Raw genomic sequence first — 12,192 nt, forward strand, 5'->3', positions numbered from 1 at the left:
ATGTTAATGAAATGAAGCTAACTGCTAAGGGAGGAACAAGTTCCCACCATAAACTAGCTATAAATAAAGACAAGGCTGCCCTGGGGGGTTGAAGTCCAGGCTTTACGTGCCCTGGGCTGTCAGTGGAGCACATGTACCTGCTCTTAATGCCAAAGAGTGTTGATCTTCCTCATTAAACAGGACATGTTTTCATTAAAAATGGGAACCAGGGTATTAGGAGACCTTTATCTTCCACCAGTTGCAGAAGAAACAATTCCCTGAGAAACAGTTGAGCCTACTGAGAAGGACAACGTAATGGAAGATGTTATTCCTGCTCAGATTTATCATTAGCAAGTGCCCCATTTGTCCCTAAATCACTGTTAATGTCCTTGCATTACAGGTCTCATATATTAAACTAAGAATGATTTTTAAATGAACCCAGTTAACATTTTCTGGTTATTAATAGCTCACTGGATAGACTAAACTGTTTAAGTGCATTAGTAAGTATGCTTTCAGCAGCTATGATTTACTTAAGCTAACCTGAGGTTTGAGATAAATTTGGTAAAGATAGAAAGGAATTTTTATAATTAATCTTTCAATAGGATAATTTCTTTTCCTTATAATCTGTATCTTCCCCTATGATAAATAAAACCAAACTTCTTGTCCTGAACCTATACCTACTTTCCACTTGCTTAAATCTGAGATTTGTAATCAAAGAAAATGGTTACACTAGACAAGGGACTTCTGGTGCAAAGCACAATTTGTGACACAGACTTTGGAAGATAAGATATTCTTTAAAGCAAGACAATATTTCCTTCTATTTTTATTATTTATACACTGTTGATTACTAAAATTTTCTTAACATGCTGTGTTAATGAATTGCTGTAAAATAAGCCACCAAAATTGTGTTTTAACAGAGGAATATGTACATTGTACAAGTTCTCAAATATATGAGCTTAAGGGCTATCAGCAGTTTTATCTGAAACCTCAGGGCCAGCCCTCACACACCCTTGTGAAGGTATCTGGAAAGCCTGATAATCCCACAGGATATTTCAGGAGAGTAGCTGACGCATCTCCAGACACTTTGCAGAGCAGAAGCAAAGTTGCAAATCCTTGCATCCCAACCACGTTCTGTAGAATCATTCTCACCTTCTGTTAGGGAAAGGCTAACCTTTAATTATTAGACTTTAAAGGGAAAATCATAACTTATTCTGCTCCATAATTGCTGCAAGGCAGTTATTAAAATTCCAAACTTATGTAATATTATCATAAAATATGGCATTTTTCTCAAGAAAGACACAAATTGGATTTGAGCTTCTGCACTGTAAAACCCAGATGGTTTGCTTAGCTACTCAGACATTCGCCAGTTCAAAAGTTAATTGAACTGAAAACTAAAATTTTGATAATTGATATGCTTTGGGACTGGAGCAGAAAGATAAATTAGCCTCATACATGGGGTGTTAATAAGCTTGAGAAACCACGGCCATTGGTCAGAGAACGTTGGCAAAGAAAAAGAAAATCTCTCTCCTCTCCTCTTCTCCCTCTCTCTCTCTCTCTCTCTCTCTCTCTCTCTCTCTCTCTCTCTCTCTCTGTCTCTCTGTCTCTCTCTCTGTGTCCATGTGTTTTTGTATGTATGTTGTTTGTGTGTGTGTGGTGCATGTGTTGTGTGTTTGTGTGTTATATGTATGTATGTTGTATGTTTGTGTGTTTTGTGTATGTATGTATTTGCATATTGCATATGTGATATGTGGGCATATGTGTATGAGTATATGTATATGTGTGAATTGTGTGTGTGCATTGTGTGTATACGTGTGTATTGTGTGTGTGCATTATGTCTGTGTGCATTTTCAAGGTTAAACAACTCCACTTTACCTGGGCTTCTTGAGTTGCTTTTCTTTCTCCATTTTCTTACCCACAAATTCAATATCGGTCATTATTTTACCCAGGTTAACGTTTTCTAGAATTGAAAGAAAATGAACTTTTCAAATGAATTTCAAACTACAGACTTTTTAAATGACACAATATTTTTCACACAATTACTAGCCCAAAGTTACTCATAAAACACATTTTAATAGCTTTTCCTTACCCCATATTAATCTGATCATTTGTAATTACAACAATTCAGAACTAAAAAATAAACCATAAATGGAGAGCACGTATCAAAAAAGAACTCAGAAGAGTGCCTGCAACTACAGAGCCCGTGCCCGAGGGTACCAAGGACTCTGTGTGTATCACCATATCAACTGTATCCGCTTAATTTGCATAGGAGCTTCTACTGTCCTAAAATAAGTTAGCAAGTCATTAGTTAATGAAAACAAAAACCTCCTCATTTAATAGAGTTAGACAAAAAGTACTAAAGACAAAGGTACTAAGTCAGGTACCTGTCATGTTTCATATCCCAGCTTGAATATACTAAAAGATGCAGAGGCATATGGTACATACATCGTATAACTTGTTCTTTAAAAACAATTACAACCTAATTAGACTCTTAATGTCAACACACTGGAATGAATTATGTAATTTAATATGGCACAGATTATTAAGTTGGAGGAGAGACTGAAAACAAAATGGTAATATTATTCTTCATAATGTTTCAGGAGTACTGAGTGGCTAAAATTGACCTATGAATTGACCTATGACTTTACCTCGCGTAAGCCTCGAGGTTGTGGCTTTCTACAGTGTTCTGTGTTTATACCTGAAGAGAAGCAACAGTCTCCAGAACTTCCTGGCACCACCCACAAAAGTTCCACAGTGGAAGGTCTCTGTAGTGTCACTTAACTAAAACACTTAGGACTGCTTCTGAGCTGAATAATACAAGCGGTTTTACCCCGACGTTTCAGTAAAACACTGAAGAGGCCAGCTGGCTATTATGGCCTGACAAACCGCCAGTGTATCTGATTAGCTCCAACTAAGCTGGGCAATGGCTTCCTAGCCGCTTCAGACAGTCGTACCTCTGAGCTTGTAACTATCTCTTTGTGCAAAAGCCTGCCTTTAAACCAGTGTCATAAAACTTCAGGGTTTCAGGTTTATAACATGAACTATAAAAAAAATTGATTGAAAGAAGTAGAAGAAAGGAGATGGGGGTGCTAGGAATGAAAATGGAAGAGTAGTGAGGACCATCTGGAAATTCACAATAAAATCAGGTAGCGGGTGCATAGGACATGAGAACTGCCAATGAAAAGTGCCTTGCCCAGGTCTGCGCAAATCACACATTCACTCTCCTGAACTCAGTACCCTGCCCAGCCAATGCCCTGCACTCTGATTTCTTCTCACTTGTCTCCTTCAGGACCTCATTTTGTCTTGAGTACCTTCGGCCATTGGTAATGTTCCCCCACATGCTCTTACTCTCCTTGACTACTTTCTAAGTCTCTGCTTCATTGATTTGGTCCAACCACTGTGGCTATATTTATCACCTAGGTGTGTTTGGCTCATAGGTTTGTGAATCTTGCATACATAATTCTTGCCTTCCAGTTTTGAGTAATCGGCTATCTCCGTTTCAGTCAGCGTGGCCCTCTCAGAGTTAACAGTAGTACTAACCCATCTGGGAAAGCATCACAAATCACCCTCCTTTCAATCTCCTTCTTATATAACCGTTCATTAAGCACTTTACCTTGCCTCCTACAGCCGTTAGCATGGGCTGGCGGAAGCCTTGAGAGCATCCTCAACTGGGTTTCCACCCACAACCATGATAAACTCCATAGCATCCATAAATATCTCATTTCTAAATGCTGGAATTCTGAATTTTCATAGTGTTGTTCCCTAATATAATTTCACATTTGGGGAACAGATTTCATATAATTCTAGATCACTGAAATTTGTTGATTTCTACTTTATAGATCAGTGTGTAGTACATTCTCACAGTATGCTATCTTTTCCTGAAAATAATATATAATTATTAATCATTAAGAACACTATTTTTAGCTATCTAATAAAACGATCTTATTTAGTTTTCAAGCAAATAATATAACCATGCTGGCATTTGTGTGTGCATATTTATATATATGCATACATTATTCATTTTAAGACCAATAAAATGCAGTTTACAATTTCTCACTTTACCCACAGCTACTTCATCATGTAATTCCTAAAAACAAGAACATACATTATCCCCCCACTCAAAAATATTTTTATTCCTGTATTTCGGGGTTTTGTCTTGTTTGAGTCAGTGTCTCTCTATGTAGCCATGGCTGAGCTGGAACTCACAGAGATGTGCCTGCCTCCACTCCCATATGCTAGGATTAAAAGCACGCTCAGCCACACACAGTAACAAATATTTCCTCAGTGGGTATTGTATGCAGAGTTATCTAATCACTACCTATATTCAAGTCTACTAATCATCCCAAAAAATATATATTCTAAATGATTTTTTTCTTGTCTACATCTAATCAAGCATTACATATGCCTCTTATATCACCTAATCAAGCATTACATAATCACCTAATCATGTGTTAACCTGGAGCTACCCTGTCCATAATGGTACTCAAGAGCACATAACTACAGCATACTTCCCCTGTAAGCACTGAATACATGCTGGGTGCCTAAGACTCGTTACAAAGACAGCCTGATTCATAGTTTTATGTTAACTACATGTTTAAATAATTTTTCATGTTATATTAAATATAACATTAAATTTAATTTTACAGTTTTTCACATGGCCACCAGAAACTTTAAATCACATTTGCAGCTTACAAGACCATTCAGTCTTGTAGCACTGACCTAGAATATTCATGCCAACAGGTTTAATCTTTCTGATAGAATATGATGTATTCTTAATTTGTGGGGGAGGTGCATAGATATGTGCAGGCGCATTTGGCCATGTGAGCACATGTGAGGGCCACAGATAAATAACCATATGTCTTTCCTCTATAGATCTTTCACTTTATTATCTATGTATCTATCTATCTATCTATCTATCTATCTATCTATCTATCTATCTATACACCTACCTACCTACCTACCTACCTACCTACCTGCCTACCTAAGATGAAATCTCTCACTAAACCTGAAGTTTGCCATTGTAGCTAGACTGACTGGGCAATGAGCCTCCAGAATCTACTTGTCTCTAAAGGTTGAAAGGTTCCCTAAAGGGCTCAGCTTTTAAGTGGGTCCTGTAAGCCCTAACTGGGTCTTCCACTTGAAGAGTGAGCACTTTACTCACTGAGAAATCTCTCTAGTCCTTGAGAGGACACTGCCAAAGACAATCTGCATTGTAGTTATTTTCATATTATTGGACTGAAATTAAATCATTTTTACAGAAATAGTGCATCATCCAATAAATCATATCAAAAGGTGGTGCTAAATTTAACCATTTTATTAGGGTGTAACTGATAAGACTTTTCCTTCTAAAGGTGTTTTTTGTTTGTTTGTTTGTTTGTTTGTTTGTTATAAATCTCTGGCTGATATTCTAACATATAAATAAGTTCATCCAAATGTCTTCTTAAAAGACATTTAAGAATCCACTGGTAACTCTTGCCTAAATCACTCACTAATAAAATAACATTGTGTTATAATTCTATTAGACCATCATTTATAAGCTTCTCCCATAAAGAGAAATGTCATCCTTTCCTCTCCTCTTGGTTATTTCTATGGATAAACTAATTCCATTTTGCTCCTTGTATCACTATCCTTGTCTATGTTCACAATGCCAACATTGGCAGAGCAGGCAGAGCAGAGCCAAGCCGGCTCCTGGACCATGCTGTACCTCATCTATGGCCTCTCAGTGTTTTGCTTGTTGCCCTAGTACTATTTTATATCCATTTTGTTTTTCCTGGGCCAGACATGGAGTCAGGTATGCACGAAGCAGTGGTCATTACCTCTTCGAATATCCTTTCTCCCATTCTCTAGTCCTTTCCTTGCTAGAAGGGTCTGATTTTTATTTCTACTAAAACTGAATCCATTCTCCAGGGTTCCATGTTCCGTATTCCTTCTCTACGTCTGTGCTTCATTTTGTATATTTCCTATGAGATACTTTCTAGTTTACTACTTCTATTTTCAACAGTATCACATATAAACTCCTACATGTTCTTTGGTTCTTCATCAGACCTACTCAGCTACATTGATAGCCCAAAGCTCATCCATCTGTCCATACATTTTTATGTACATTGGACTGTTATATCTATCTCTTACCTGATAACATATATCTTACAGTCTTTGTGAATCCACTTCTAACCAGGGAAGATAGCTCAGTCTCACTCCTGGTGACTTACTGCCTTATGAGATTTAATTTCTTACATTGTAAATTCATATTCTATTTAAAAAGAGATTACTTACAACCAACTTCCCCTACGAATGAGATTTATTTACATATTTCATAGAAAGTTAAATATGTGTGCTGGATATAAGATGCAATGAAGATATACCCCTGTAAATACATCAGTGTTTGCTTCTTTCAGGCAGCAGATGGCATTTTCGGCTATGGTAACTTTTCTCACAATAGGGATTTTTAAAAATACTGATAATAAGAATTCTCATTCAATCCTAGGTAAAGTTATTTCCAGCAATGAAATCTAGAATTTTCTGTCTATCTAGGAGTTAAGGCTAAACTAATACTTTCTTCTTTCCTCCTACAAGCAAGTGTGTGTGTGTGTGTGTGTGTGTGTGTGTGTGTGTTTCATCTAGTTTTTGAGTGCATGTGTTTCATTTTGTTTTATTTTGTCTTGCTTCTGATTTGGTCTTTTACCAATATCATCATCACCTTGCAGAAGTGAAAGATCAGCTTTGGGAAGCCTCTCATTTAACCAACCATCCTCCATGGGCCACATCTGTTTCTCTAATATTGTTCAGTCAAGGTCCAATGAAACTGGGAGCTAAACCAGAATTCAGATGCTGGTCCTGCCTTAAGATGATATCCTGCTTTTGTTCTATTTTCTCCACTTGGATTTTCAGACACTCTGTAAAAATGTGCTGTATAAAGAAATGCCTGATATATTTTGTTTTGGTAGTCATTCACATTGCAAGACCCCATGTATAGGATGCAATCTGATCCCTATCCTAATGTCCAGCATTCATCAGTCACTTGGCCAATTCTCCCTTTATTAATGGAAGCTTTTTAATAGTGTTCACTTGTAATCCTTACGTTGAATTGTTTGCAGATCTCATTATAAAACTTGCCATGTTTGTTAGACATTTACGATAAGAATCAATAAATAAAATATTTAAACTTATTCAGTTATATTGTATTAATATTATTTATGTCTGCTAATGACATAGATTGACTGCTTTTATTTTCCCCAATACTCTAGATACCACCTATTAGTTACTTCAACCTCCTTCAAAGGGGAAAAGATTTGTGAAGAATAGTTATTCCTTCCACCTACTATCCAACAAGAGCTCCTATTCATACTGAGTTAAACTGAGTCAATGTGTTACTGGGAGTTAGCTTCCTAAGAATTGGCTTGAATGAATTAGGAATAGGATGCCATGAAGTAAGTTGGGTTCCCCACCACAGGTATCACCTTTCAGATGTCATCATAGAGAAGACATTACGTGGTAAAGACAAGGGAGCTACAAGAACTTTGAGGCCTCTTCTTATATTAGTTAAATCATATCTCTTCATGTTAAAAAAAAATGAGACCTTATTTATAGACTATAAAATAGTCTTTCATGTTTCCATCTTTTCAAGACCCAGTACTTAAATTGTATTCCATTTCATATGAAGCAATTATAATAAAATTTAGAACTTAAAAATGTTACAAATTTTATAGACAGATTCATTAGTCAGAAATGACAGATTGTGATTTACTGACATTTCACATTCTAGTGTGTGGGCTGGGTGGATGTCATGTGGTTTTCTACTGTTGGAATTTCTAGCACATGTGTGTGATACAGAATGCCAATTCCCCACTACATTGTGAACTCTTTGGTGGTTTCCTGAGGACAGGAACTGTTCTTGCACATCTCCAGTTATTCAGTCCGTATGCAAAAGAGTTGCTGAATGACTAGAGTATGAAAGTCTGTCTGGTAGGTACAGGCAGTAACCTTGGGTTTTCAACTCCTTCATTCTGGCCAATGAAATTAATCACATATGGCTGGGTGGTTCCAATTGAAGTCCCAAGAAACTATTTTCATTGTCTCATGAACATAAGACAAAGGATGAAATATATCCTTCAGCTTTGTAGTTGAGAACACAAGTATCCCCTACTGAGAGAGCTGCATCTTTACCAGCTATTGTCACAGTCAAAAGCTTAACACAGCTTCCCAGAGGAAAAAAAGCACAAGCTGACCTTTCTGGGACCACTCTCTCCAACAGCAAATATGACTACAGTTCAGTCACCCAAATCTGAGCTTCTGCTCATGTGCACTAAAGAAGGAGCCATAGTGTCCAGCCCCAGTAAACAATCCCTGATGTTTGCCAAGAACTTAGCAGATATCTTGTTCTTCAGTATCATACTTCCATATATCATTATGGTTATTTCCAGAGAAAGGAACTTTAACATCTGGATATAAGATGCCCAAATGACCAATAAGCCACAGAAGTGAAAGACAGCAACTCGATGGAGATTTGGAAGTGCCTCCTCAGGAGACATTTATCTACCTTACACAAATGCACACTGGCCCTTTACTACACCTCCTTCCATAAATTAGATTTGCTCATCTCTTACCCAAGTACATTCAGTTGAAGAAAAGTAAATGTGCCAAACACCCTAATTTCCAAGATTGACAATTTCAGAGTTCTCTTCCTATGGTATTGATGTCATTGTAAGTTTAACATCCACTCTGATTCATCACCCCGAGGAGGACTGAAGCATGAGAAAACTGATATGAGATTCTCTAAATAAGTTAGAAGCCTGCCTCTAATCCCATGACATTGTTTTTCTTAGAAATAGGTAAAACAGGCACATTCACGTTTAACCAGAGAGACATGCAACTTAATATAATCAAGTCATTTTTCCCTTCACGATGAGGTGAGGTGAGTGACCACATAATGTTTAAGTCTTCCTTTGTCCTGCAGTTAAGGTGCTCTTCCTGACTTACTTCAAGTTTAAAAGTTGTTTCAATTTTCTCTGTCTTCTCTGGCCACTCCTGAACTTACATTCCTTTTGTAGCTCAAGCTGAGCTTTGTCAGGACACCATCTGTGCCTACCTCCCTGCTTCCTCCACACTGTAGAAGGGGTATGTCATCTGCAAATGTGCATGACTGAATAAGAACAGTCCTCACAGGCTCACGTATTTGAATGTTTAGTCACTGCGAGCGGCACCATTTGAAAGGCTTAGAAGGACTAGGAGGTGTGGCCCTGTTGAAGGTTCTGTGTCACTGGGGTGGGCTTTGAAGTTTCGAAAGCCGATCCCAGGCCCAGTCACTCTATCTTGGACTATTGATCAGGATGTAGTTCTCAACTACTTCTCCAGCACCACGACTGGCTGCTGCCATGCTCCCTGCCATGATGGTAATAGACTGAGCCTCTGAAACTATGAAAACTCCTGATTAACGGTCTGCTTTTATAAGAGTTGCCTCAGTTGTGATGTCTCCTCACAGCTATGGAACAGTGACTAAGACAGCCCCTTTTGCATTACAGTGGAACACTACAGCATGAGTCTCTTACTTACTGTTATGTGCCCACTAGGCCCTGTGGTACCAAGCCTGTGTTGCAGACTTCTCTCAGATCAATGTTGGAAAACTTATTGCATACAGCAAGCCATGGAGTGTGATGAAGTTAAGTGCGGAACCTTGGCACTGAAGTCAAGAAATAGAATCTGCTGCTTGACCACCAACCTTGGAAGCCATCTGTCCTTTCTGATAAGCAGTTTTCATATCTGAGCCTTGCAAATCAGACAGTGGTGTGTGAGATGATTTATAAACCAAGTACTCAGGAACCAGGGGACTATCTGGTTTTATTGATTTTGCTTTCTGATAATTCAGAAAATAAATTTGTCAGATCCTATCCCATCTGGAAACACTCCTGTAAATGGTTGTCATGTCCACAGCCAGACATGAGTCAGCAAGTGGGAAACCTTGGAGCACTCATCCCTAGGTGGGATGTCTTTATCAAATTCCTCTTTTCACAAATGGATGAAACTAAAAATGATCATACTGAGTAAGTTAACCCAGAAGCAGAAAAATGTAAAGATTCTAATATACGCCCACAGTTACATTTAAAAAGTCAATGGATGGGATCCCAGGGGAATTCTCAAACAGCCCAGGCTGTTTCAAGACAGCACAAAGTTGCTCTCCACAAACTTACAACAGAGCCTTTTTGCTGAAGACAACACCTAATAGCTGGTACCTACATAGAGTCTTTATCCCTATGTGCTAGCTAATGCCTTTATTACAAGAAGGCACTCTGCAGGCTACCAAAAGAGAAATGTAAACACCAACCCAGCCACGCCACAAACCCTTTGATCTACAATGGTGTTCTACCTGCAAGATAGTCTAGTGCAATGCTTACACAAAGCTACAAAGCCTATGGATTAACCAATATTTGATATGACTGAAAGCCCACTATCCAGCACTATTTGTGTGACCAGGAACTAGAGACTAGATAGCTCAGGGACCTAGAGTAAAACCAAATACTATTGCTAAAAAATAAAAAGCAAAAACACGTAGCCATAAAATGACTCTTAACAATTTCTGCTATATTCATAGATCCATGCCTTGCTTAACTATCACCAGAGAAGCTTCCTCCTGAAGCATATGGGAACAAATGCAGTGACCCACAGTCAGACATGAGTCAGCGAGTGGGAAACCTTGGAGCATTCATCCCTAGGTGGGATGTCTTTATCAAATTCCTCTTTTCACAAATGGATGGAACTAGAAATGATCATACCAAGTGAGTTAACCCAGAAGCAGAAAGACTCACATGGTATATACTCACTTATAATTGGACACCATCCCAAGAGGCATGTCCCATGAAAGTCTTCACTACCCAGGGGTTTGGGATAGTTGTGAGGACATCCTATTGGGACTCTAGGTGAAAGATAATTGGAGATTGGGGAAATAGAAGGATCCAGAGAGTCTTAGAAACCTACAAGAAGAACATCATGATGTGTAGATCTGGGCCCAGGGGTTCTGCTCAAACTACTGCACCAACCAAGGACAATACATACAATAAACATCAAACCCCTACTCAGACCTAGCCAATGAATAGTACATTCTCCACAGTTGAGTGGAGAGCAAGGACTGACTCAGACATGAACTCTGGTGCTCCATTTTTTACCAATTCCATGTGGTGGGGAGCCCTGGTGGTACTCAGAGAAAGAATAAGCAAGGTGCCAAGGTGAAACTTGATAACCTATGACCATATAGTTGGGGAGGAGGTCCCCCTCGGTCACAGACATGGGGAAAGGGAATAAGGTGAAAGCAGGAGGGAGGGAGGAATGGGAGGATACAAGGGATGGGATAACAATTGAGATGTAATCTGAATAAATTAATTAAATAAAACATTAAATTTTTAAAAAACACAAATTGCTCCTTTCAGATATCAGGGAAATCCTGAGGAAAAGAAGGCAGAGAGAGTTTAAGAGCCAAAGGGGACAGAGGATACCAAGAACACAAGCCATCTAAATCAACAGGATCAAAGCTCATATGCAGTGGATACAAACATGTTTTTGTTTTAATCCTAAGTGCGGGATGTGGCGTAGACTTGTGTAAGGGTGTGTGGCGTTTTTCCACTGAAAACAGACTTGTGAGAGAGCAGGTGATGTCTGTCCACTGGAAAAGGAACTGCCTCTTGTGGGGGCATGGTCTTTGCCACCTAATAAACATCCTAGCAAGAACTCTGAGAGGAGATATACATAAGCCCCAAACAAGAGGGGGCTTTTTTGGTCTTGACTGTTAATCATTCCACTATGAGAACACGTCTAGAGAGAACTGCTCCAGAGAACACTTCAAGGTTCCAGGTTCTGGCTGCTGCACTGCTAGATTCCTATTTAACGGGTCTGCTGGTATCCGGCAGACTGTGCCAGTGGAATCACTCCAAGGAACTGAGTCTACAAAGCATTATAAGCATTAAAGAAACCCCACCACCACCACCAAAAAGAGCAGGTTTAAAAAGTTCAAAGCCTACACTCATATGAACTCACAAAGACTGAGGCAGCATACACAGGGCCTGCACAAGTCTGCACCAGGTCCTCTGTGTACATACTATGGCTTCCAGTTTAGTGTTTTTAATGGAGTGTGCAACTGATGGGTCACTGATTGTTGTGCCTTCTATTGGGCTCTTTTCCTTCTATTGTTTTGCCCAACTTCAATGTGATAGTTTTTGTTTTATGTTATTA

The 12,192-nt window shown here is 38.8% G+C and overlaps 1 protein-coding gene across 4 annotated transcripts in view; it reads right to left on the reverse strand.

The window, feature by feature from the left end:
• The window catches only part of IQCM (IQ motif containing M), a 440,692-nt gene that overhangs the window by 293,258 nt on the left and 135,242 nt on the right, over positions 1-12,192 (reverse strand). For all 4 annotated transcript variants that reach the window (XM_084755724.1, XM_084755722.1, XM_084755723.1 and 1 more), the window contains one exon: positions 1,852-1,936. In XM_084755724.1, the coding sequence (XP_084611850.1) occupies positions 1,852-1,936 (85 nt within the window). The remainder of the gene's footprint in view (positions 1-1,851; positions 1,937-12,192) is intronic.

The sequence above is a fragment of the Acomys minous genome, assembly GCF_964271855.1.
Source record: "Acomys minous genome assembly, chromosome: 14".
In the NCBI taxonomy this organism is placed as follows: domain Eukaryota; kingdom Metazoa; phylum Chordata; class Mammalia; order Rodentia; family Muridae; genus Acomys; species Acomys minous.